Genomic DNA, 26,462 nt, shown 5'->3' with positions numbered 1-26,462 from the left:
ATCTGGTAACTAGAATACGAAGCTATATGAAATTTGATTCAAATAAACAAGCATTCAACATCAGGAGCATGAAAATAAAAAACACTTAACGTTCTCTAAAGACGAACAACACAATCCAAACGTAGGACACCATTCGCTCTAATTCAAAAAACAAAAGAAACACATACCCTAATCCCATCCAACCCTCTTCACAACCCAACCCAACCCAACCAAAACAATAGCAGACTCTTCGATCCTACAACAACATATAATCCTTTCAAACGATCACCAGCGATGACACTTTCAATGTTAATGTTCAACGGTGGTTCCAGCCAATTCCATGGCGCTGGTTATACCATCGTTCACAACCAAATCCAAATCGACCAGTTCCAACAACTAGGGTTTTCACAACCATCTCCATCAACCCCAAATATCTGACCAGCGACAGTTAAAGTTGAAACGACAACGACAATCGTTGATAGCAAAGGGGTCAAATTATCTATTTTTCTATACCACAAGGACTTGAAGAGTTGAAGAACACCACCCCACATGCATATATATGTATCTATCTCTTCTTCCCGATCTATCCTCGTGATCCACGCATCCTCAACCCTATGTTACCTGCAACTCCTCTGACTTCTTCTTCAATCTCAACCGTTCATTTTCGCACCGATTTCTAGGTCGATTTCCCCCAAATTTATCAATCATTTCATCATCAATCACCATCATTCATTAATCATCAGAAATTTCATTGAAATTTTAACCTAATCACCTTCAATTGTTTGATGCTTGCAGGCTTTCTGACTTCTGATTGGATCGAAAATTCGCAATTGATTCGTTTCGCTGACTGTTTATCGATTTTGAGATCCTAGGGTTTCGGTACCGGATTATTTGTTTATGTAAGTTCGTCAAATCGAGGTGAATTATTGACCTAATTTACCTAATTAACCTAATTTTGGATTAGGTTTTCGAGATTGAGATACAATCATTTCATCATTTATCATAATCATTGATTAATCATATTCAATCTCGTTGAATTTAACCTAATTAGCTTTAATTGATTCGTTCTGAATTCGAGACTGTATATGAGATCGTAGGGTTTCGGTAATCAGATTGCCGGTTTTCATACGTCAAGTTGATGTGAATCTGTAACCTAATTTTGAGATTAGGTTTTTGAGATTTGAGATCGAGATTTGATTAAACTTATCAATCAAGTTATCGTCAATCACGATCAGTGATTAAATTTTCTTCAGTTTCATTGAAATTAACCTGATTAGCTTCGGTTGTTAATACTTGCAGCCTGCAGGCATTCTGATTTGATCGGAATTGTTTCGTTTCGTTTCGTTCTGAATTCGAGACTGTTAACGATTTTGAGATCGTAGGGTTTCTGTAACAGATTGCTGGTTTATATACGTCAAATTGAGGTGAATTGTTGACCTAATTTTGATTAGATATTCGAGATTTTAAGATCGAGATATAATCTTCAATTTTGTTGAATTTTTAACCTGATTAACGTCAATTGTTTGATGCTTGCAGGCGTTCTGATTTGATCAAAATTGATTCGTTTCGTTCTGAATTCGAGACTGTTCTACAGTTTTGAGTTCGTAGGGTTTCGGTTTATGTAAATCCGTTTGATCGAGGTGAATTATTGACCTAATCTTGGATTAGGTATTCAACATTTTGAAAATCGAGAGGAATATGAGATTGCCGATGGTTGATTGTCGTAGTTTGATTGAATTTTGCCGCGCCTTTGAACAACACAAGAACATGACAGTAACAACGAATAACAACAATCATTCACGCAGCAACCGGAAGAGCAGAAACGGTTCGAATTCGATTAATCCGTTATCGCATCCGTTTTGTGACCGATCTCCGTTTGCAGCGCTGGATATTCTGATGCTGATTCTGGTGCTTGGAGCACTTGGATTTCTAATTATACCCTATATTAATATTATCTACCGTGAATCTGTTGAGATTCTGCCTTTAGTTATTGAAATTGTTCAAGAAGTGATCGCTGATGCTCCGATCGCGTATGTTATTGGAATAGTGGCTGCGTTTAGCGGGGTGATTGCCACAATTGCTGCTTGGGAAATACTTGAAGTGAAATCGAGGAAATGTGGGAAACCTAAATGTAAAGGGCTGCGTAAAGCGGTTGAGTTTGATATCCAGCTTGAGTCGGAAGAGTGTGTTAAGTATCTTTCAACAGGAGTAATGGCGGATAATGATGTGAAGCCGTTGGAATTAGGACAAGATCACAAGGAGCTGGAGGTTGAGTTGAAGAAGATGGCACCTGTTAACGGCCGGACTGTTCTTATTTTCCGAGCACCGTGTGGATGCCCTGCTGGTAGATTGGAGGTATGGGGGTCTAAGCGAATTCGTAGGATTAAGAAATAAGTTTATCAAATTTCCCTTTTAGATAGAATAAAGATTTGCTGATATATATTACAATAAGTGAATCCCATATGTTTTACCAACTGTTATAACTTATATCATGTTTAGATCAAATGAAAGAAACATCTTATGATTATCTGAATCTTTAACATCAATTACATATACTTGAAGTTTATACCATTTGTTATGTTCTTGATGATTCGTTTATGATTGCATCAATCGAATGTTAGTAGTTAATTCGTTTATGATTGCCCTCTATATTGAGGCATCTTATGTGCATAGGTATTTATGTTGATCAATGTAAGGTGCCTGCATATATAGAGGGCGATTGATTCAATCTTTGTGCTGTTTCGTTTCTTGCTTTTGTTCTGGGTTTGCGAATCAATCTCATTGCCCTCCTTGCGTATGGATTAATTTCACAGTATGCGCCGATTACTAGAAAGAGATGAACATTGTCATTGATGGTCATAGACTACTCATAGATATATAATCATAGTGTGTTGCGATTAAATCCTTATCATCCGATTCGATATATGAAGTACTATAAAATTACATTAGTAAATTGGTTATCGAATCTTGCATGGCGGATTGATTGATATTATAGGACTTCATGCACTCTACACGTGATTTCTTACTCTATTAACGTTGTCTTAATTATGGATTTAAGGTCGAGTTTGACTTTTGATTTGACCGTATCACATAACGAACGACGTGCATTAATCTGGTATATTTTAGTTGATATGTCTTTTTGATGCTTACCTGTTTTCTCTATACATACTATAAAACTTTCTATATGAAGTTGAGCATATGCTAGAACAAATATGGTAATTAACAACTCGGTTCGAACAGTGATATGGAGGGTCCATGGTAGTTTGTTTGTTTTGTTCACGTTAAATAGTGACGGATGCTATGGTAACAAACTCAGCGTAAATAATGATCGGAGACTTATGGTAAGGGATATGGGATCTATGGTATTAAGTTTTAAGTAATGATGATCTCCATGGTAACAATTAGAGTATATGTGATATGGATTTACTCAGTTTATGTGATCTTGTAGAATGGTTTGCGAAGCAGGAACCTGTAGACGTAAGTCTCGCAACATGGGTGGTCAGTTCATGTAATAGGTTAAAATGAGTTCAGGCAAAAATTAGTTCAGGTCAAAATGGGGCGTTTTTAAAGAAGTATTAGTTTGGTTCTGGTTAAAATGAGTTAGGAATAGAAAGGTATCAAACTGTGTTCATATGTTGTATTTGCTTTTATGGCGGCTGGCAGCAATGGTGGAGGTGTCTGCATTAACAGTGGATTCAATAGTGGCGGCAAAGGCTGTGGAGATGGCGGTGACGGTTGTGGAAATGAAGGCGACAGCAGCGGTTGATAATACTCAGTTTTCTAATAGTGACAAAGAATCTTAGGAAATAATAATCATAATAATCTGATATCAACATGAATGGAAAAAAAAAAGCAAAGTTCGAAACACGCAAACACTCTTTTGTCCGTTCTATAGAAACATTTGATGCATTACATATGATTAACAAAACAATATGTTACCATAATATATAATCTACTTCACTTCTTAAAGAGAGGATATGTGTATGCATGTAGATACACTTCCCGTCGATACCAATGCTATTAGATCTTCATCGGCGATAATCTGTTACATATAGGAAGTGAATAGTGAATGCTGTACACTTGGTACCGCGGAATGAAGAATATTTACTACCTTTTTCGTTTCAGCCATGGATTTAAAGCGCAAAAATAGATCATTAAGTTCCGTTTTATCGATTTTGTAACCAAGCTGAAGTAAAAATGGACTCATATTTAATGCACAGCACAACAACGGAGCCATATACTTCATATACAAACGGATAAGTTCGACATGCGCATTTTACCTCAGAAAGTTTGGATTTCAAAGCATGGCGTCCGCTATGCAACAAATAATAGATGACATTCATTAGACCAGACCAAGTATTAGATAGAATATACTAGTTTCGGTTAGATAAACTATATAGTTAGGATCTGTATAATTAAGAATTATGATTAGATTATGTTATTTTTGTAGTCATCATTATCGTACTCCTATAAATGGTTGATCCAACAATACATGATATCAGACCTTTAGGGTTCTCGTCATACCTAAGTTTTCCAAGTATAATTCCAGATTCATTAGACCGGTGAAGTCCAATATCTTCAGGTGACATGATTTCATATGTGCTTTTGTTCTTTAGGATTCCGTCTTGGTGTATTCCACTTTGATGTGAAAAAGCATTCGCGCCAACGATGGCTTTGTGTGGTTGCACCTTCATTCCACTATACTCTTCCACCTAAATAACATAGGTGCTAAGTCAATCACGAGCTAAGTTCTGAAGTAGATTAATGAATAATACCATCTTGCTAGCCATGACAATATGTCTTGTATCGACACCGGTGTATAGACCACCCAACAGTTCCTCTTTGCATTTGATAGCCATTACAACCTGTGCTCAATGAAAAGAACTTTCAACTCCCTTGATTGATTTGGTTAAATTGTCGACTAGAAACAAGAAATAGCTCACCTCTTCCAAAGAAGCATTGCCAGCTCTCTCTCCAATTCCATTTATCGTCACTTCTACTTGTCTTGCACCCGCGTAAGCCCCCTGGCATCCGCATGCGTTAGCATAGAAGCGAAGACAATTTTTTTTGTGTTTCTAGGTGTTTTAGAAAAATAATAAGTGAATCTAGGAGGTTTCTGTCATTTGGCAAGCGAACTCCTCAAATACGCTGAGATGGCAAAATTCATAAAAAAAAAAAAAAAATAGTCTGCTCCTTTGACTAACGGACTCCCAAGAAACCAAATAAAGTTCAAAAGCCTCCTATAAACGCTTATGATTTTTCTAAACCGCCTAAAAAGTAATAAAATCTACAAGCGAAACAAATACATTAACAATGAACATAAGAAGAAAACAAGTGTGTATATCTTTCTTTACCTTTAATGTATTGGCAGTAGCAAGTCCTAGATCATTATGGCAGTGAGTTGAAACAATAACATCCTCAATGCCAGGGGTGTTGGCTTTTGTCTGTAATGAGTTGCCCGAACTCGCCAGGATAGTTATAGCCAACAGTATCAGCAATATTAACTGTCGTTGCGCCTGCTTTAATAACTTCGCCTAGGAACGTGTATAGGAATTCCTTCTCCGACCTATTATATAACCCTACAAAAAGCAACTTGGGTTACCTCTCTAAAATGAAAAGTTGCGACTTTTCAAAAAACCACACATACATACCCCTTTGTTTAATATTAACGGTCACCACTCAAACTTAATTAACGGATGCGTCTCCTACCACATTTATTGCCACCTTTTCGCCACCTTAAACAACTATATATATTTAATAATTGAAAAAAAATATGCATATCACAAAAAAACGATCCATTGCGGTGGTAGCCATGCATCTTCAATACACAACCAATGCCGGTTCGATTCCTATGCATACCGTTATGCTTCCTTTTAAAGTTTTCCTCCCAAATATTAAATGCCGCATCACATTTTCAGATTACACGAAACGATGCAGATTCCCGAATCTGCATGTTCTTTCATAATTTCAAATCCCTTTCTTAACCCCTGCCTCAGACTCCATTCATGAATCCAAAAACAACCCACCAACCATTTCCATTCATATTTCCAAATCCCTTTCTGCCCCCTTCATTTTTCTGTATCAGAACCATTGAACCATTTGTTGATCGTCCCACACTCCTCCAGCACCGTTGTCACCATCGCTGCAATCGTCCGGCAACAAACGTTTTATGATTCTCTCATGGCCCGAGTCTCTTTCTCTTTCGTTTTTCCAGTGTATCTAATCGTCCCTCACTCCTGTTTTTCCCAGATTTAACACCGTTCTTTTAATTATTCCATCCGAAGTTTCGATTCTGGTATGTATTCACTCCCAATGTTTTTTTTTCCATAGTAGTAATCATGGCCGGCCCTGAGGGTGGGCGGGGAGGACCACCGGCCAGGGCCCGATTTTTCGAAGGGCACGTTATTTAAAAAATGATATGTATATCTAAAAAAATAAATTAATAGGGTATACCCATACAAACACCAACATAGGCTCACTTACAAAACTATTTTTTAAAGTTTAGATTAGTTATTAGCCCATTGTCATTAGGTTTAGACCTTCCAATACCCAATCTCGTTAAGGCCTAAGGACACGTTTTTCCGAGCTCGAACAGGGTACATGAATTCTCAGGGCCGGCCCTGGTAGTAATCCAAAAAATGTTAATACCAGTGCGCAATTATATGGTATAAAAAACACATGTTCTTTCATATTGTTTGTTGATTTTTTTGTTGCAATTGTTATTAACAGTGCACTTTTGCGGTTTCTTTGTTTCCTTTTGCTTTACTACATTCCTTATTTGTATTGTATAAGCCATTTTTACAATTCCTTACGGATTTTTTCTGTTGCAATTGTCGTTAAGAGTGCGCTTATTCCTTTCTATTTTATTTGTGGAATCTGAATAATACAATTGCATATTCACGTTAATCTAAAGTATGTTTATGGTCTTTGTTTGTACAATATTTGCAACACAGGTTATAATTAGGGTTTAAAATTTTGGGTGATGTCAAATTGTCTCAGATTTGGTTAACGTTTTCCTTTTCTTATCGGTAATCTCCTAAGACCGGAAGGTATGGGGGCCGGCTGATGCCCGGCTAGGCCCGGCGCCGGACCCCCACACCGCCCCCTGGGGCTCGGCTCGTCTAACCCGGCACCCCACAGCCGGGGTTGCCGCTCCATTCCTTTGAAAACTAGCCGTTATCAAACGGCATTTTTAATAAAAAAAAATCTTTTTCATTTTAAATAAATACCACAATCTAATCCATTTTTATACCATTCTCTCTCATTCTACTCTCATTCTTCTCCAATTCTCTTCCTTTTTTATAAAAACACTCCATAATTTTTATATCATTCTCTCCCAATCATGAATCCATTCAACCCAAACAACCCCAACCCAAACAACCCCAACCCGAATAATCCCAATCCGAACCAACCTAATTTTTTTTCGAGTCCCGCTTACACTCCGACTATGGATCCTTCGTGGGGGGCTTCGCAATTTCCGTTTTCGGGTTTCCAACAAACACCCAACGCCTTCTCACAAATGTCTCAACTTCAACAAGTTCAACAATACCAAGCGCTCCAACAAATCATGCAACGCAACACGTTTGAACAACTCCAATCGCAATCGCAACCCCCGGTTCAACTTGAAGATGATGATGAAGAAGTCGTCCCCGAATCACCACCGCAAGAGCTCACGCGCAAAAAAAACAAGGGGAAGGGAAAGAAGGTTGAACCCGAAACCGCGCCAAAACCGAGAGCAAAGGGGAGACCTTGGACGAAAGTAGAAGAGGAGGCGCTAGCAATGGCGTTTGTTAAAGCCTCTACTTGCCCGACAGTCGGTATGAACCAAACTTTTAATTTAAATTTAATTTTTTTTTACTAATGCAATATTTTTTAAAATTTAGGAAACAACCAATCGGGTAGTAGTTTTTGGAAGAAGACAACGGATAGATTTAACGCGATTATGGAGCATGGAGCCGGCTCGTGATGTCGAATCCGTCTCGGGCAAGTGGCGTAAAATGATCAAGGTCGTCAACGCCTTTAACCAAATTTATAACCAAATTTACCTTTCTCCTCCTAGCGGGAGTAACGACGAGGACATTCTTAACCTTGCTATCGCCAAGTGGGACTCTCAAAATCCAACGCCTTTCCCGCACTTCCGAGCATGGAACGTTGTAAGGAAAGAACAAAAATGGAAGCCGGTTCCAAATGAGGTCGCAACGGCCAAACGCACTAAAACTTCCGAGTCCGGAAGTTATAGTGCGGGAGGCTCCACCGCTCGATGTCAAATCGACATAAACGACGACCCGGAAGATGACGAGGATGTGTTGCCCGTTCACGAGTCAGAACGTCCCACCGGGAGGGACAAAGCAAAAAAAGAAGCGGCCGGAAAGCGAAAAGTGGCCGGCTCGAGTGGAGGTGGCGGCTCGAGTGGAGGTAGGGGCGAGAAGGCATCGTCAAAAATGGACGACTTGATAAACGAATTCCGTTCGTTCAAAGAGTTCGCGGCCGAAAAGTATACTCACAAGAAAACCGTTTCGTCCGACTATGCTCGAGCGGAAGATTTTAGGATTATGAGGTTGGATCTCGACTCGGTTCCGGAGAATGAACGCGAGGTTTATCGGAGGATGAAGGAAGAGGTGAAAAAAAAATGGACGTCGTAATTTTTTTTTAATTTTTATTTTCGGTATCTTTTTTTTTAGGAAACGTAATTTTTTTATTTTTATTTTCGGTATTTCTTTTTTTTAGGAAATGTAATTTTTTTTATGTTATGAAATGAAATTATTTATGTTGTTTTATGTTGTGTTTTTTAAATTTTATAAAGTTTTTATTAACTTGGGTTATTAAATTAAACCATAGGAAATTATAAAATAATGAGGTGGGGCCCCATCCTCCATCCCCCTCCATCCTTCATTTGGCTCATCCCCCACGAGCCGCCTACGTGGCGCCTACGTGGAGGCTTATCCCCGTGGGGATGAGCCGAACAATACCCTTTAGTCTAATATCTTTGCGATCGCATAAGCATGGAACATGGTTCTCAAACAAATTAAGGTGGTTTTTTTTCAAAACTGACCATGTTAACCATTTTGTCATCACAAATGTGGATTAAAATGCAATAAAAACATAATTTATAAAAGCGTATGTGTCTATATTGGGGAAGGTTCTATGCAGAACACTAAATATCGCGATAACATGCAGAACTATATTAATATATATGACAAATGTGACAATACGAACAGTTGAGTAATGGTTAAAAATGTATTTCGATTAAATCTATTAATTTATTGAGATGATTTCCTTTTCGAAAAGAATGTTTTGCATTAACTTAAGAACGCTTGCATCTCATGAACCGACATTAACGACATTTATAATCAACATCCCGCCGCAACGCGCGGGTTATCGTCAACTCGTTAACGAACATAACACAGATTATAGTTTATGAGTTTTGAGGATCATTTTAATATATAATCAAGTAAGAGTTGTAAACTTTTGAGAACTGAAGACGGGCCAATGGGAAGCCCCATTTGCCCGCTTTGGGTTATCATCATACGGGCCCAACAGGAGAAGCCCAACAAGAGTTTACCTTGCCCACTAAGGTTACCGTTATGAGCGGGAAAAAGGACCAGAGAAGACAGGCAGCATTTAATGCTTTATTAACAGAGGATATCTCGCTGGAACTGTACCTCTTCGCCGGAAACATTAAATGAGGCTATGATCTCACCGTTGGGGGCCAGACACGTGGCTGAGCCCCCCGAAGACCATCAGGACCCATTGGATTGCCTCGTAAAAATATCTCACGTGAAGGATGAGGCTTGGTGGTTATATAAGGATGCAAGAGGAATGATTAGAAGAGAGCCAGGTATCTCATTTACTACCCTTGCATTTACTACTCTCACATTAAATTCCGACCATTATTCTCACATATTTACTACAAGTATCGCATTTATTAGATTCACACCTTAGAGGAAGCATCCCGGTGACCATACTCATCGGGGTAAGCTCCTCAACCCTTCCGGCAAGTTTACTTACTCTCACGCCGGAGCTTGGTCACGGATCCCCCCTCCGGGGTCCTCCGTGGCGAGGCTAACGGTTTGTTCTTTTGTAGTAGCTAAGGTGAAGGCTCTTGACGTTAACGAAGATCCATCTAACGTCAGCCGGGATTTGGGTATTCGACATTGGGGCCATCCGTGGGACATCAGCCTGTCCGGTGTTCCCACATTAAACTCCGACGTTAAGAGTAGCTTATCTCACCAACAGCAACATGACAACCCCACCCAACTCACGTGTTACCCAAACAGCACAGAATGATCTGGATAGGGCTACTGTAGAAGACATAACCCATGAAGAGGGTAACGAGAACCAGGTGGAAAACCCAGAAAGAACGGAGCATATCACTCCGGATTTTGTGGCCATGCACAGAGAAAAGTTAACAAAGTGTCTTGAAGATTTAAAGAGGCAAGAAAAGCTTGACAGCCTCAGGGCTAGGCTTTCTTTCGAGACACCCTCCAATCAAGAAGAAACAGGCCTCCAAGACAAGAATAACAACGGTGATCCGCTGGAAACCTTCATGACTGCTCTCAGACAAATGTCCTCAGAAGAAAGGGAGGACCTCATCACAGGAAAGAAGCCGAAGGAAAAAGGGAAGGAAAGGGATAATCAAAGTGATGATGGCCTGGATCAACCCTATCTACCACGGGACTTAGCCGAGGTCTCAAAGTTCACACGAAGGATTGCAGAAGCACCAATGCCCCCCAAAACAAAGTTACCCCCAAACTTTGACCGTTATGACGGGACAAAAGATCCTGAAGATCATCTTCATGCCTTCAGGGGAGCGAGGCAACTTGGACGATGGTCCATGCCTGTATGGTGCCACATGTTTGTACAAACTCTGACGGAGGGAGCCCGGCTCTGGTTTGACAGCCTCCCTCCAGGGGGAATTGGTAGTTATGAAGAATTAAGCGAGAAGTTCCTCAGGAACTTTGGTCAGCAGAGAAAGGTGGTCAAGAATCCAAATGAGATCCTCCACATAAGGCAGAGGGACAATGAACGAATAGATCAGTATATGGAGAGGTTCGTCAAGGAAAGCATGAACATCAAAGACGTCCCGGAGGTCATAAAGATCAGCAGTTTCATAAACGGATTGAAGCATGCACAGCTGTGTGAGAAACTGGGGGAGGAGTTCCCCCACTCATTCGACAACCTTATGGACAGGGTTAGGGCCTTTGTCAGAGGGAAAGACACAGTCAGCAAAGCTAAGGAGACGGATGTCGCACCTCGGAGGATCACCCTAGCTACAAAGCCCCCTGACAAAGGTACACCTTACTCCCGAAAGCCTGCTTTTGATAGAATGTTGCATGACCGAGCGAGACCATCGTACTCCCCGTACAGACCCCGAGGGAGGGGTCCCCCTCTTTACTCCGATAATTTCACCCCCCTCACCAAGACCCCAAGTGAGATACTAGCTACGGAGAGGGTAAAGAACTCCTTCCCAAGGCCACCACCCATAAAACCCGGGCCAAAGGCACAACCAAACGAGTACTGTGATTTTCACAAAGGCTTTGGGCACAAAACTGATGACTGTATGTATCTGAAAAGAGAGATAGAAGCCGCAGTAAAAACAGGAAGGCTGGCCCACTTGGTTAAGGAAATTAAGGAGGGGGGAGGGGATCGCAAGGGAAGAGATGCAAGGGAGCCTGGGAGGGCAGATGTTGATATGGTCAGAAGGAGGAATGAGTTTGATACCACCCGGAGTGTAAAGGCCAGAATCCTGGGCTCCCCGGACTGCATGAAAGCTCCCATCCTCATGCCGCACCTGGAAGAAAATGAAGTGCAACGACTACCCCTAAACATTTCAGCTGTAATGGCTGGCCACAAGGTATCTCGAATACATGTGGACGGAGGGTCCGGTGTCAAAGTAATATACGAGCATTGTTTCCTTAGATTCGACAGAGATGTAAGAGATTGGCTTGAAGAAGACTCTATCCCCTTAGTGGGATTCAACAACAGTGTATCACACCCCCTGGGAAAAATCAGACTCCCATTCACAGTTGGGGTAGGGGATCGGGTCCGAACGATAGACCTGACCTTCACAGTGGTCCGGGCACCCTCGAAGTACAATGCGATCTTGGGAAGACCTGGAATTGGGGACTTACAAGCACAGGCATCCACCCCCACGGAGCATTAGTGTTTCAGACACCGAAGGGTTTAGCCTGGGTTAAATCCGCTTATGAGGTAGTCTCTTCCGTATCCAAAGAGGAAGCACCTGAGAAGCCCCAGAAAGCGGGAGTAGAGGAGTGGGTCCTTTCCGACAGGTTCCCAGAACAAACGATCAAAGTGGGAAGTCACTTAAGTGACAAATGCAAGAGTGCCCTGAAGGAGTTGCTTCTCCACAACATAGATGTGTTTGCATTTCAACATGGAGACATGACGGGAGTCCCCAGAAGCTTAACTGAACACCGGCTCAACACTTACACATGGGCGAAGCCGGTAAGACAGAAAAAGCGAAGCATGGGACCCAACAAAAGAAGAGCTGCTTGTGAAGAAACTAGAAAACTGCTCAGGGCAGGAATAGTCAGAGAAGTAAAGTATCCGTCTTGGATCGCCAATCCGGTAATGGTTCAAAAGAAAGACGGGGGATGGAGGATGTGCATTGACTTCCAAGATCTGAACAAAGCGTGTCCTAAAGACTGTTATCCCCTCCCATAAATAGACGTCCAGGTAGACTCTTTGTCTCAGTACCCCCTGAAGTGCTTCCTGGATGCCTACAAGGGATACCATCAAATCCAGATGTCAATAAAGGACGAAGAAAAAACTGTCTTCATCACAGACGAAGGGACATTCTGCTATACCAAGATGCCCTTCAGCCTTAAAAACGTTGGGGCCACATATCAGAGGTTCATGAACGCTCTGTTCAGGGAACAACGGGGAAGGAACCTAGAAGTGTACGTCGATGACATTGTTATCAAAAGCTTGACGGAGATGGCCATGATAGACGATATAGCCGAGACTCTCAACACTATGCAAGATGTGAACATGAAGTTAAACCCTGGGAAGTGCTGTTTTGGAGTAGAGGAGGGGAGTTTCCTGGGAGTAGTAGTCACTAAAGGAGGAATCAAAGCAAACCCGGAGAAAACCCAAGCTGTGGCTGAGATGCGATCTCCCAGGTCCCTGAAGGACATTCAACAACTAAACGGGAGATTAATAGCATTGAACCGTTTCTTATCAAAGGTAGCTGACAGGACCCTCCCCTTCATGAAAGTGTTGAAGAACTGCCTCCAAACAAACAAGTTCAAGTGGACCCCAGAAGCTGAGGCTGCCTTCTAAGAAATGAAAACTTACATCTGCAAGCTCCCAACATTGGCCACCCCCGTGCCTGGGGAACCCTGATGTGTGTAAAATGCAACATATAAATTACATCAAATAAGGCATAAAACTAACCCTTTTTGAGTACTAATGTTGGAAAAAGAGTGTTTTTGTCTTCCTTTTGTAATTTCAGGATGAAATGAGCTCAAATTCACAAAAGAAGCAAAAAGACAGCTAATTCTAACATAAATACAAGAAAAGGAACAAAAGTGGATTGCTCGAACCCTCAACGGCATCCTCCCAAGCAGAGAAGAGAAAACAGAAGACTGAACACGCCCCGTGCTCAGCCAGCACGGGGCCGTGCCCAAGAAGCAACAGAAAAGACAAACCTATAGAAGCTTCTATTGCCCACCACGGGGCCGTGTCCAGTGAGCACGGGGGCGTGGCGAAAGTACAGCAGGCGCATTAATTGTAATTGCGAATTACAATTAATGAAGAGAGAGAGTGTCAGACGGGCACGGGGGCGTGTCCAGCGGACACGGGGCCGTGCCCAGCCTTCTGTTCAGCCTATAAATAGGAGTGCTTGGTTTCATTTCAACTCATTCCTTGGCACACCACCTCTCTCACACTTCATCCACCACCCACCACCACCATAACACCATCATCCACCACCGTCATCCATTGTCCATCGTAGAGTGTGTGAGTCGTCTCGGGATCCAAGATTGATAGTAAGAGTTCTTGACAATCAAGGCCATGTTTGCCTAAGTCTCTTACATCACTTGGTGAAGACAAGTGTTTAGTATAATACTTTTTATTTTTTAATCTTTTGCACTTTTTATTTGGTTTTGTATTAATGACTTTAATAACTAGTTGCTTATGTTGAAGGTGATCTTTCCTTATCGTTTGTCCGTGGTGTCTTGGCATTATTTTACTGTCTATATAAAATAAAAGATTTTCACCATTCATATCTCCACGGTCTATATGGAGGTATGTTGGCTACCTGGTCGGGGGTTAAGGGAACGGTTTGGTAAGGGTCTTGCCCTTGTTCAGCGTTTAGAGGTCCTGCAAGGGACCTGGGTCAAATTTAGTAGGATCTCCTTCAATGCCCATAGGTATTGGATGGCGGGGATCCAAACTCTTTGACCCCCTCATAAGTTAACTACTATTAATATTATAACCCGGCTATTTAGGACTGTATCCCTGCTGACTCAGACTACTTAGCCGAGGGTAACGTCACCGCCAAAAGCGGGGCCTACCACAATTTGCATTAATAACTTAATTAATTATCTTCCAATAATCCAACTCTTTAGGATTGTATCCTTGCTGACTCAAACTACTGGGTTGAGGGTAACGTCGCCTTCAAAAGAGGGGCCTACTACAATAACTAAGATAATCTCTTAAACAAGTGCAAAAGTGCGAAAATAATCAAAGGTTATACTAATACACGAGTCGGATTCAAGTGATTCATCTTGTCTATCTGTTTTTATTTTATTTTTATTTTTCAGCATTTAGTTAGTTTTTATTTTCTTAGTTTAAAAATCTTTTCTAACTTTTTGATTTGATTAGACGTTGAGGATAAACCGGTACTAAAAGCTCTTGTGTCCTTGGACGACCTCGGTATCTTACCAACACTATACTACGTCCACGATGGGTGCACTTACCCATATGTGTGTTTAGTGTTAGTGAATATCGTGTTTTATAAATTTAAAACTTGGCTAAAAGTGTAAAAAGGGCTTAATTATACATTAAAAATATATAATTGCTCACCGACGGAGCCTCCAGTGAAGAAGGGAGCGGGGCAGGTATCACACTGATAAGCTCCGAAGGTATTGAGCTGACATACGCCATAAGACTGGATTTCGAAAACACCAATAACACTGCCGAGTATGAAGCCCTCTTAGCGGGAATGAGGCTGGCACAAAAGATGAAAGTAGGGCATGTGGAAGCTAGCACCGACTCACAACTGGTGGTTAAACAATACCAAGGAGAGTATGAGGCTAAAGACAACACCATGGCTCAGTACGTGGCAAAAGTAAAAGAAACGGGTAAGGCATTCAAAACTTTCAAACTAGAGTACATCCCCCGAGGAAGAAACAGAAAATCTGATGCCCTCAGTAAGCTGGCCTCGGTGGCATTCGATCACCTTGCAAGAGAAGTTAAAGTGGAGGTCCTGACATCCCCTTCCCTTAACACGAAGGAGGTAGCCGTAGTTGAGAGTACCCAGGAAACATGGATGACGCCGATTATCAAGTTCCTCAGAGATGGAATCTTACCCGAGGGGGAATGGGCAGCCAAAAAGGTAAGGGTTAAAGCCCTGCAATATGAACTGATCGATGGGGAGTTGTATCGAAGATCATACCTGGGTCCATCCCTGAAATGTGTTGATATGGAAGAAGCTGAGTATGTGATTAGGGAGATGCACGAAGAGATTTGCGGAATGCATTCGGGCCCAAGGACGATAGTAACAAAGGCAATGAATGCGGGGTTCTACTGGCCACGAATGTATGAAACAGCATCCGAGGAAATCAAGAAGTGTGAAAACTGCCAGGTGCATGCACCAATGACCCACCGACACAAACACCCCATGATACTGGTTTCAACATCCTGGCCATTCCGAAAATGGGCTATCGACATAATTGGGCCATTCCTGGAGGGCCCAGGAGGGGTCAAGTATGTGGTGGTGGCCATCGATTATTTCACCAAGTGGATCGAAGCGAAGCCCTTGGCAAAACTCACTGGAGGGCCCAGGAGGGGTCAAGTATGTGGTGGTGGCCATCGATTATTTCACCAAGTGGATCGAAGCGAAGCCCTTGGCAAAACTCACTGGGGAACAGATGAGGCGGTTCGTATTAGACAACATCATCTGCAGGTATGGGGTCCCAAAAGAGCTGGTGAGCGACAATGGCGTCCAATTTACTGGAAGACCCTTCAAGCCATGGTGCGAGCAAATGCACATTCATCAAGTGTTCACATCCGTCACCCACGCCCAAAGTAACGGATTGGTAGAAAGAGCTAACCAAAGCGTCATCAAAGGAATGAAGGGAAGACTCGGGAGAAAACAAAAAGGATGGTTGGAAGAGCTTCCGTTCGTGTTATGGGCATACAGGACCACCCCTAAAGGTTGCAATGGGGAGACTCCTTTCAGCCTAACCTACGGAACAGAAGCTGTCATCCCGGCTGAGATAGGATCCCCAACCGCCCGAATGAGGCACTGGGAGGAGGAAAATGGGCAAGATCTCAGAGTGAACTTGAATCTCTTGGAAGAAAGAAGAGAAATAGCAGCAGTCAGGGAGGCCAGATACAAGGGGTAACTGGAAAGTTATTACAACGCCAGGATGAAAAAGCTCAACCTTGTCCCCGAGGACCTAGTCCTAAGGGCAAATGAAGCCAGCCTGCAGGAGAGCACCGGAAAGCTAGGCCCCAACTGGGAGGGACCCTACCGGGTCATATGGGCAAACGGAAAAGGAAGTTGCAAATTGGAAACACTCGAAGGCAAAGAGGTCCCCAGGACCTGGAATCTCATGCAGCTTAGGAAATATTACATGTGAGGGGTCTACCCCCAAAGAAAAGGGCCAAGGGCCACTTTTGTAGCATTTAACTATTAATCTGGGGTTTCCCCAAAGATAGATCTTTTGTAATAATTTATGCTGGGAAGTATGAATCCCCAATAAGTGAATGAAAAACGGACAGTCAACATGTCCTCTTTTGAGAAAGTAATGGGCATTACACCTAGGCAGACGTGCCCAAGGACACCATTGAACCTAACTAATACGCAAACACACGTGTATAGGGCATCCCAAACATGCCAAAAGCCCGGCCGTGGGGCTAATAAGGGTCTAGCTAACCCAAAGAAAACGGACAAAAAGCAGATAATAAACATAATCTTACATTATAAACTTGTCCAATGATTGGCCTCGAACAGACAATCCACGTTTATTAAACAAACCACAAACACAATATATCTTTGTAAAACCAAGCTACAAATAGAAATCGTGTTTCATTCATTTACAGAACAAATGTACAAAGAAAAGCCTCAATAAATCTGGCCAAAATACAAAACAACAAAACACAACAAGTTCAGCCAAAAGAACTAAAGCTCAACTCCTGGAAAAATAGCCCAAAGGTCCTCAGGAAAGACACCGTCTTGATCCCAAGCAAAAGTTCCTGCAAAGCAACAAACATGGCAAATAGCATGCAAATAACAGGGCAACAACACAAAAGGCATAAACTATATGATTAGCAACCAAAGGGGGGGGGGGGACACACAAAGGCCCCCGAAACACCAAAAGTTTAAAAGTATCCTAGGACGAGTAGTTAAGTTACAACCATATCGAAAAGAAGTAAATGTTCAGAAATTACTGGGGTGCACCCCCAGACAAAGAGGGCGGAGAGGAAGGACCAGCAGAGGAAAACAGGGCTTTCAACTCATCAATCGATATTAAGGGATGCTCCAGGATCTTCTTCAGGATGGTGGGGGTCTTGCGTCCGAACTCCTCATCTAACTTGGACAATTTCTTCTTGGCTTTGGAGTTGTACAGCGGAGTCTCTTTCCTGCCCAGACCCTGAGCTGAGTAAGCATAACCATCCTTCAGACCGGCCTGATAGCCAACATCCCGGGAAGCCCTATAGATCTCCTCCAAGCCCCTCTTGAAATCCTCCGACTGGGCAACAGCAGTTAGAAAAGCTCCAAAACCCTCAGTAATTAGCCAATGCTTTTTCCTTCGCCAACCGCTGATTGTCATCGGAAGTTACCCCATAGTCCGCGTACATGGTATTAAGTTGCTCCTGGGAAACAGAGCCAACTTCCTTCAGATACTTCAATTCAGCAGCCAACTCCTCCTTCTCCCCCGTCAACACCGCCATCTCCTGCTCCCAAGCTCGCTCTTTCTTTTCAAACATGGCTCCAGCCCCCTGAACAAAAAAGACCAGTGTATAAAAAGGGGGGGAAGGAAGGACTATATACCTTCTCCTCCTGCAGCTTCCTCTCAGCTTCAACCACCTGACACCTAAGTCTAGCAGCAACAGACTGGGAAGCCTTAAGCCCTTCATTTGCCCTCCTCAAATCATCAATCCTCTGCAACATACCAGCCCCCCTAGAAAATCTCTCACATAGGGACATGCTGTACTGATCCTCGAAGAGATCATCCCTCAAAGCGGAATTCACAAACTTATGGGAAGGAGGAACAGCATGACTCAAGAAGTCTCTAGCAGACTCAGGAGTCCCTATCACCGAGGAACTGGTCACCTTCCATTTGGGGACATAAGTAAGTGGGATAGCATCAGCAAACAGATGAGCAAGAGGGGATCGATGAGTAGGACCCTCAAGGAGAGTGGGTTTGCTAGTCCCAGTAGCATGAGAGGGCGAAAGCTCAAAATCTAAGGAAAAACGGGCTATGCCCACCTCAGAGGCCTTATCCCGAACACGGGAAGAAGAGGGACCAGTAGGAATCTCTATGGGCTCCCGAGAGCTCCCCTGTGAAATAAGAGAAAGGATATCAGAGACAAGGCAAGAATAGGAAAAATGGAACGAATGGAAGACAAGACTCACCAGCAAAGGAGCACTCACTAGGCTCGAAGACCTCAGATGTTTAGATAAAGAACCTTTGATACCAGCGGGGGGAAGATCAGAGACAGCTTTCGATGAAGGAGGGGGGTTTTGACCACTGGCACTCCGAAGTCTTTGACGGATATTACGGGGAGCAGGGGCTGGCTGAGGACTGGCAGATCTTCTCTTACGAACTAACTGAATTTCCACATCTTCATCATCACTTTGGCCAGAGTGATGAACAGGAGGAAAGTCAGGGGAACTTTCCTCCTCATCAGAAGGGTTCTCCTCATCACCACCCACGGCAGTGGAACCCCCAGCCTGGGCGGATCCCCCAGTAACCTGCACCTCCGCATTTAATCCGAGATCGATCTCGTTGTCAACCACAAACTTGACATCTTTGGAATCACCCTGAAGTAGTCTCCACAAAGTTATCTCTGCACGAAGAAGAAACACTAAAGATGACTGCACAATCTTTAAAACATGAAAAAGGGCAACCATAAGTAACAGATAAAGAGTAAGGAAATACCCTTTTTGCCAAAAAAGGCCCTGGGGCGGACCGGATAGGAGGGGCTCAATCCTCCCATGGCAAGCATCCCCTCGGAAAAAGTGAACGCCCTCGTCGGATTCTCGCACATCCGCTTCCACTGAACGGTTTCGGTGGCAGACAGGGTAGGAACAACACCTTCAATCGCAGCATCAAGATCCTTTGGCAATGAGGACTCCGGCAGCATAGCAACAGAGACAAAGATGAATCTGCTTTTCCAATCATTCGGATAAGTAGAGGTGGGCATGAAACTATAACAAGGCTTCAAGACATTGTTTTGCCGTTTTGCAAAGGTAAACCAATCCCCATCAGAAACTAGCTTATAAAACATGCAGAACAGAGGAATAGAAGGCTCCCCTGAAATGGCTGCACAGGATAACTCGAAATGGACCACCCTCATAAACCCTAAAGGGTGAATCTGAGAAAAGTGAACACCAAAATGACGAAGTAAAGCAACTTTGAAAAGGGAAAGAGGGTACCAAACCCCACAGGAGGAAAAAGCTAATGTGTAAATGGGGATTATGTCTGGTGTGCACTCCGCCGGTTCATTAGGACCCGGTAAGGAAGGAGAAAATTGTTCAGGGATCTTATACGTTTCAACAAAGAACTTCAAATCCTTTGCCGTCAGAACTGATCTTATCGATGAACGGCCGGAGCGACTCATTATCAGAGAAGGAACGATGATTAAGGGAAATTGTTACGAAGAAGAAAAGGAACCGAAAAATTTTAATAGGAAATCTGAAAGGGGTATAGGGTATTTAAAGAGGGATAACTGACATGCAGGTAACTGTCACGTCATTAGTCTCTTCAAAATTCAAAAAAAGGGCACGTGTTGCTAAGGGGTTAACTCCCGCTATAGGTATCCGGCGGTATGATGGCTAGTGGGGACGGTTAACTATAACTGACCAGGAGTGGGCCCACAGGAAGGAAAAAGCTCTCTTCGAACAGTTGTGATTCAGCCCCGGATCATGAGCCTCGGGTCTCAGAATCAGGGGCTAAAGATGACTTGACGACGGGCCAATGGGAAGCCCCATTTGCCCGCTTTGGGTTATCATCATACGGGCCCAACAGGAGAAGCCCAACAAGAGTTTACCTTGCCCACTAAGGTTACCGTTATGAGCGGTAAAAAGGACCAGAGAAGACAGGCAGCATTTAATGCTTGATTAACAGAGGATCTCTCGCTGGAACTGTACCTCTTCGCCGGAAACATTAAATGAGGCTATGATCTCACCGTTGGGGGCCAGACACGTGGCTGAGCCCCCCGAAGACCATCAGGACCCATTGGATTGCCTCGTAAAAATATCTCACGTGAAGGATGAGGCTTGGTGGTTATATAAGGATGCAAGAGGAATGATTAGAAGAGAGCCAGGTATCTTATTTACCACCCTTGCATTTACTACTCTCACATTAAATTCCGACCATTATTCTCACATATTTACTACAAGTATCGCATTTATTAGATTCACACCTTAGAGGAAGCATCCCGGTGACCATACTCATCGGGGTAAGCTCCTCAACCCTTCCGGCAAGTTTACTTACTCTCATGCCGGAGCTTGGTCACGGATCCCCCCTCCAGGGTCCTCCGTGCGAGGCTAACGGTTTGTTCTTTTGTAGTAGCTAAGGTGAAGGCTCTTGACGTCAACGAAGATCCATCTAACGTCAGCCGGGATTTGGGTATTTGACAAGAACCATTTTACTTTGAAAATGAATAATTATTCTCTTAAGTTTGAAAGAAAAGTTATGATTTGTTGGTAGATTAACAAGATTTGAATCTTCAAGGGAAAACAGAAATTGAACAACAAAAATTTCAGTTCGTTAAGATTATACGAGTTGAGCCAAGTTGACTCCTTTAACTTCAATCCCAAGCTCGAGTTGGGTCGTTTAACTTGGTGCACAAGCTCAAAATTAAGAAGGCTCAACTCGCTCGTTAAGCAACCCTAATTAACAATATATAATAGCCAGTGTTGGCCCTGAGCATGGGCTGAGTGGGCGACGACTCAGGGGGGCCGCAAAATTTTTAAATTATATATATATATATATATATATATATATATATATACATACATAGGGGAAGGTTCAAATGAAAACCATTAGTTATTGTGAAAACTCGAAAACTAATTAAAAAAGCCAAAAAAAAAACATACCAATTTTTTTTGCATACCAATTTTCGCCATTTTTAATATATAAAAAAATTAAAAAAATTGTACTACACATGTGTAACGCTATACATGTGTATTATTACACATGTGTAGTACAAATTTTTTTTTTTGAAAAAAAGTTTTTTTTATATAAAAAACCTGCGATTTTTATAAAAAAATTGAAAAAAAAAATTGGTGTGTTTTTAGGCTTTTTTTAGTTAGTTTTCGAGTTTTCACAATAAAAGTGGTTTTCATTTGAACATTTCCCTATATATATATATATATATATATATATATATATATATATATATATATATATATATATATATATATATATATATATATATATATAGGTAGAGGATCCTGTAAAAAGTGCTCAAAGTGTGAGAAGTGTATTATAACACTATATATAATACTATATAACACCATATAAACACCGTATAACAATATGTAACACCATATAATACCATATAACACTATGTAACACTATATATCATTATATAACAACTATAACACTATAGTTTGTCTGATAGCATGTTTATGATAGATGTATAGTGTTATGTTTGTTATATAATGTTATATAGTGTTACATAGTGTTATATGGTATTATATGGTGTTACATATTGTTATACGGTGTTTGGTGTTATATAGTATTATATATAGTGTTATAATACATTTCTCACACTTTCTCACGCTTTAGGTCCTTTTTACACTATCCTTACCCTATATATATATATATATATATAACCTCCGTGTTTACTATTAAGTGGGCCAATCTATTTTAATACTCAGAATTACAAAAAGACAAAAAATTTAAACCCAAACTAAATAATTAACGGTAAAATGGTCCACTCAATATTAAAAGGCCCAAATTTCAAACAATCAAGCCTATATTAAAAAAAAAACATCTACATACCTTTGTTTTATGTATTTTAAACAATTGTCATTGTATTACGAGCTTTTACTTTTTATATAAATGTGATTGATGACTTTATCTTATAGAGCGGTTAGGGCCCGTTTTTTTTTATCTCGTTGTGGGCCCAAATTTTTTTGAACATTCTCGGAGATAGGCCTAATAATAGCTTACCTTCCATCATCTTCCGGGCTGAATTCAATGTCATTACAACCCAAACTCCTAGAATACTCAATTGCGCTCCTTGCTTTCGCAATCACTTCTTCCTTAGACATCCTAAGCTTATATTTCAAATGAATCTCGCTCGTTGCTAAAACATGTGTATTCTAGGGAATTTAGCATCCTTCATGCACCCCCAAGCCTTATCAATATCCTCTTTGGTGCACCTTGCCAAGGTACAAATGACCATATCGCGACCATCATCATTAGTTGTATAATTCCCAAACTCATGTGCAATCAACTTAATAGTTTCTAGATCTGCTTTGTTGGATGCAGGAAACCCTACTTCAATTATGTCAACACCTAGTTTAGCAAGTTGGCGTGCAATGTTGAACTTTTGTGTCGCGGTCATGGTAGCGCCAGGAGATTGTTCACCATCTCGGAGAGTGGTATCTAAAACACGAACATAGTTAGGATGTTGAATATGGTTTGGGATGTACTCTTGATGGTAAGAGCACAAGATTGAGAAGGATTTTTGTGTTTGGGTTATCGGAGGTTTAAAATTAGAAAAGATAGTGACAGGACTGCTGGTAGTGATAGCGATAGTAGTAGTGATAGTCGGTGAAAAGAAACTAGCTAAGTGGGAGAGGGATGTGGCCATGGATATGAATTGAAGGAATTAGAACACTACAAAAATTTAATAAAATGAGACGAGGCTCACAATTTAAATAACATGCCAAGTTGATGCCCTAATTAGATGTCATTTAACATCTTTTGGTTATGTAACTAGACTTTCTATTCCTTTTAGATATTATTAGTAAAGATACTAAAAATATTAAACTACAATTAAACTTAAAACTTGACCAATAGACGAAAATATTGTTGATCATGGTCCGCATTAAAAAAAAGCGGACGTTTTAGGCCATGTTTGCCCAACCCCCAATTTTGTCTTGATATTAATTTTTGGTAGATATCAATAACTTGTTCAATGATGTTACCAAGTTGTATTCTACTTCCCCAAATTGTTTATTTTATGTCCTTCTCATTTTTATAAAAAGGATGGTCTTTAAGCAAAGATTCAAGTAGATGCTTTGAAAATTGAAAGTAAAAAACTGAATAATTTATATAATGAAGTAATCTAAATTTTAAAAATAAATAATCAATATAATATATAAGAATATGAAGATAACTTGACCTAAACACACACATAAAGTTAAAACATAGAAAATGCCCCAAATTTATGCTCGCTTTAGTCTTCCCAAAATATTGAGCATGAAGACATCGAAGTTTGGGTGGGGCCTCGGGTATGGTTAATCACTCTAGGGTGTTTGAGTGATTTTTCACTCCCCATTTTGCACTCAATCACTAGGTATGGTTCAATCACTCTAGGGTGTTTGAGTTATATATTTTTTATTTTCTAAAAATTATAAACTATGCATAAATAAATAAAACATATTTTAAACTAAATAATAGTACTTTTAATTAAAAAAAACACATTACATTTAAAACTAAAAAATTAAACCATAGTAAACCTAATATTTAGAAATTGCATGGCCAATTATATTTTTTTGCGATATCTCGTTTCCTCGCCAGAATAAACAGCAACATCTCGCGTGAAACATTGTCGTGTGGCTCAGTAAATGTCTTCAAATCCCGATCATACATAAGTTGTTTCACCGCCTCGCGTTGTTCCGCCACTAACGCTATGGTGTCTTCCTCGCGTTTCTTTCTTATATTCGTCAACTCTATCGCCCGTGCTTTTTCTTCTTTCATAAGAGTGTATTGCGCGAGCTTCTCGGTGAGGGCCTCTTTGCTATCGTTTGATGATGTTGCGGGCCTCTTTTCTTTCTTTTTTTGTCTTGTTGGTGAGGGGTCTACGTTTATGTCCGGTATATCGCTATTAAACTCAGTTCCCGGTGTACCCGTATTGTAGTTATCCGAATCGGACGACTTTCTTTTTTGTCCCGAACTTCCAATATCTTCACCCAACAATGGTACCGGTGCCCATTTGTCATGTTTACGAACGACCTTCCATGCCTCAATATGTTGAAAACCACTCGGATATTTGGGTTTGAAATCACTTAAAGCCTTATTCTTGACGTCGACGTCGCTACACCCACTGCCACAAATACGATCCTACATAGATAACAAATATAAAGTAAAAAAAATTAAACATAAACAATGTTATGGAAAATATTTTTTAAATGTTCAAATAAAATATTACCGCTTGATGCCAAAGACCGTTGAAGTGGTTTATCTTAGTCAACATAGGCATCCATTTTGAACGTACTTGAACTGTTCGAGTACTTCCGCCGACCGTTTCGTTGTAATGGTCGAGAACTTTTTTTCCAAAAACTGTCCCATTTTTGTTGGTTTCCTTGTTTCTTGTTTAAAGAACAATGAATCCATGCCTTGGCTAAGGCCTCTTCATGTTTTTTCGTCCAAGTTTGACGCTTCGCCTTGACTCCCCTTTGTTTCGGCTCACTTGCTTCACCAATATCATCGTCTTCATCCTCGTATTCTTCTTCGTCCTCGCCACTATCTACATCCAAATGTTGTGTTTCGGGGACAACCTCTAAATCTCCTCTAAATCTTGGTCTTCATCGTAGATAGAAAGTGGGCGCTCGACATTCTCTCTTGGTGATTGAATTGGCGGGGTCCTAAATGCAAAGGGATCGAACTCGGTTGTGAAGCTTGGGTGTGAAAATATTTGTGGTGGAAAATTAGGCTGGGTGCTAAAAAAAGTTGGTTGTGAAGTTTGGGGGTAAAAACATTGAGGTTGAGAGGTTGGTGAATATCCATAGGAGGTTTGAACCGGTGCACTCGGACCTCTAAAATCACATTGTCTCGTTTGCGAAACCTTTTTTCATGAATCCGATCCTCGGCTAGTGGAACCTTTTTTCTTGGGTTCACCTTTGTTTTGTTTATCCGTGGTGTTTGTGGGTGTAGAAAGAGAGATGTTTTGAAAGAGTTGTGTGTTTTAAATTGATTAAAAATTGTGGGTTTTATATAAAATATGCAACGGTCAAAAAAAGTTATGCAATGTACAATATGGCAACGGTCAAAAAAATATATGCAACGGTCGAAAATGGCACACCTTTCTCATCAATCAAATCGGTAACTATACACCGATATGGCTCACCGAAACACCACTCACCGATGGTCTTCATCACGATGGTGTGGTCACCAATCGATGACTCCACTTCCCCGAATGAGTCCCCACAACCATACCGCCTACCCTAATTACAAGGGGTGTAAACGAGCCGAGCCGAACCCGAGCCCGACTAGGCTCGAGCTCGGCTCGTTATGTTTTTATGAAGCTCGAGCTCGAGCTCGGCTCGTTTCGAGCCTACTTCTCTGAGCTCGAGCTCGGCTCGCCAGTAAAACCCAAAGCTCGAGCTCGGCTCGACTTGGCTCGAGCTATTTCGAGAACAACCTCAAATGAGTTAAAAGCTCGGCCCGAGCTCGGCTCACCAATGTTATCATCATCATTATTATATTATATATATAAAAACTAAAATTTAGTTTAGGCTCGTTTGGGCTCGCGAGCCTAAACGAGCTTTGTATTTCAGGCTCGAGCTCGGGCTCGATAACTAAACGAGCTCTATTTCAGGCTCGAGCTCGGGCTCGGGCTCGTTAAGGCTCGACTTGTTAGAGCTTTCAACCGAGCCGATCACGAGTAGCTCTTGAGCCTCTTGGCTTGTTTACTAACATAAATAACGATTGATATTTAGCGACGGATCACTCATGTATATATAAAAACGATTTTTTTTTCTTCCTAAATTACTAACATAAATATTTCCAAAAAGTAAATGTTAAAAGAGAGAGTAGTTTCTAACATAAATATTTCAATAAAGTAAATGTTAAAAAAGAGGGTAGTAAATGGCATTTTATGTCTAG

The 26,462-nt window shown here is 41.4% G+C and overlaps 1 protein-coding gene and 1 pseudogene across 2 annotated transcripts; one reads left to right on the top strand and one right to left on the bottom strand.

Moving 5' to 3' along the window:
• Positions 1-489: 489 nt before the first annotated feature.
• Positions 490-2,550, top strand: LOC110920946 (uncharacterized protein At5g19025). 2 transcript variants are annotated; one of them, XM_022165191.2, is made up of 4 exons: positions 490-659; positions 775-878; positions 1,279-1,403; positions 1,516-2,550. In XM_022165191.2, the coding sequence occupies exon 4, from the start codon at positions 1,678-1,680 to the stop codon at positions 2,371-2,373; it is 696 nt and encodes a 231-aa protein (XP_022020883.1). In that variant the 5' UTR covers positions 490-659; positions 775-878; positions 1,279-1,403; positions 1,516-1,677; the 3' UTR covers positions 2,374-2,550. The 2 variants fall into 2 exon arrangements, with proteins under 2 accessions (XP_022020883.1, XP_022020884.1); XM_022165192.2 differs by having other exon boundaries at positions 491-659; positions 775-897.
• Positions 2,162-22,989, bottom strand: LOC110924600 (annotated as a pseudogene).
• Between the last annotated feature and the right edge of the window lie 3,473 nt (positions 22,990-26,462).

This window comes from Helianthus annuus, chromosome 11 (assembly GCF_002127325.2).
Source record: "Helianthus annuus cultivar XRQ/B chromosome 11, HanXRQr2.0-SUNRISE, whole genome shotgun sequence".
Taxonomy (NCBI): Eukaryota; Viridiplantae; Streptophyta; class Magnoliopsida; order Asterales; family Asteraceae; genus Helianthus; species Helianthus annuus.
The sequence above is the reverse complement of the archived record's forward strand: the minus strand, read 5'-3'. Positions and strand labels throughout refer to the sequence as shown.

Bases quoted from the DNA above. Each gene is read 5' to 3' on its own strand.
- LOC110920946 (XM_022165191.2), top strand. From the start codon at position 1,678: ATGAGATTGCCGATGGTTGATTGTCGTAGTTTGATTGAATTTTGCCGC.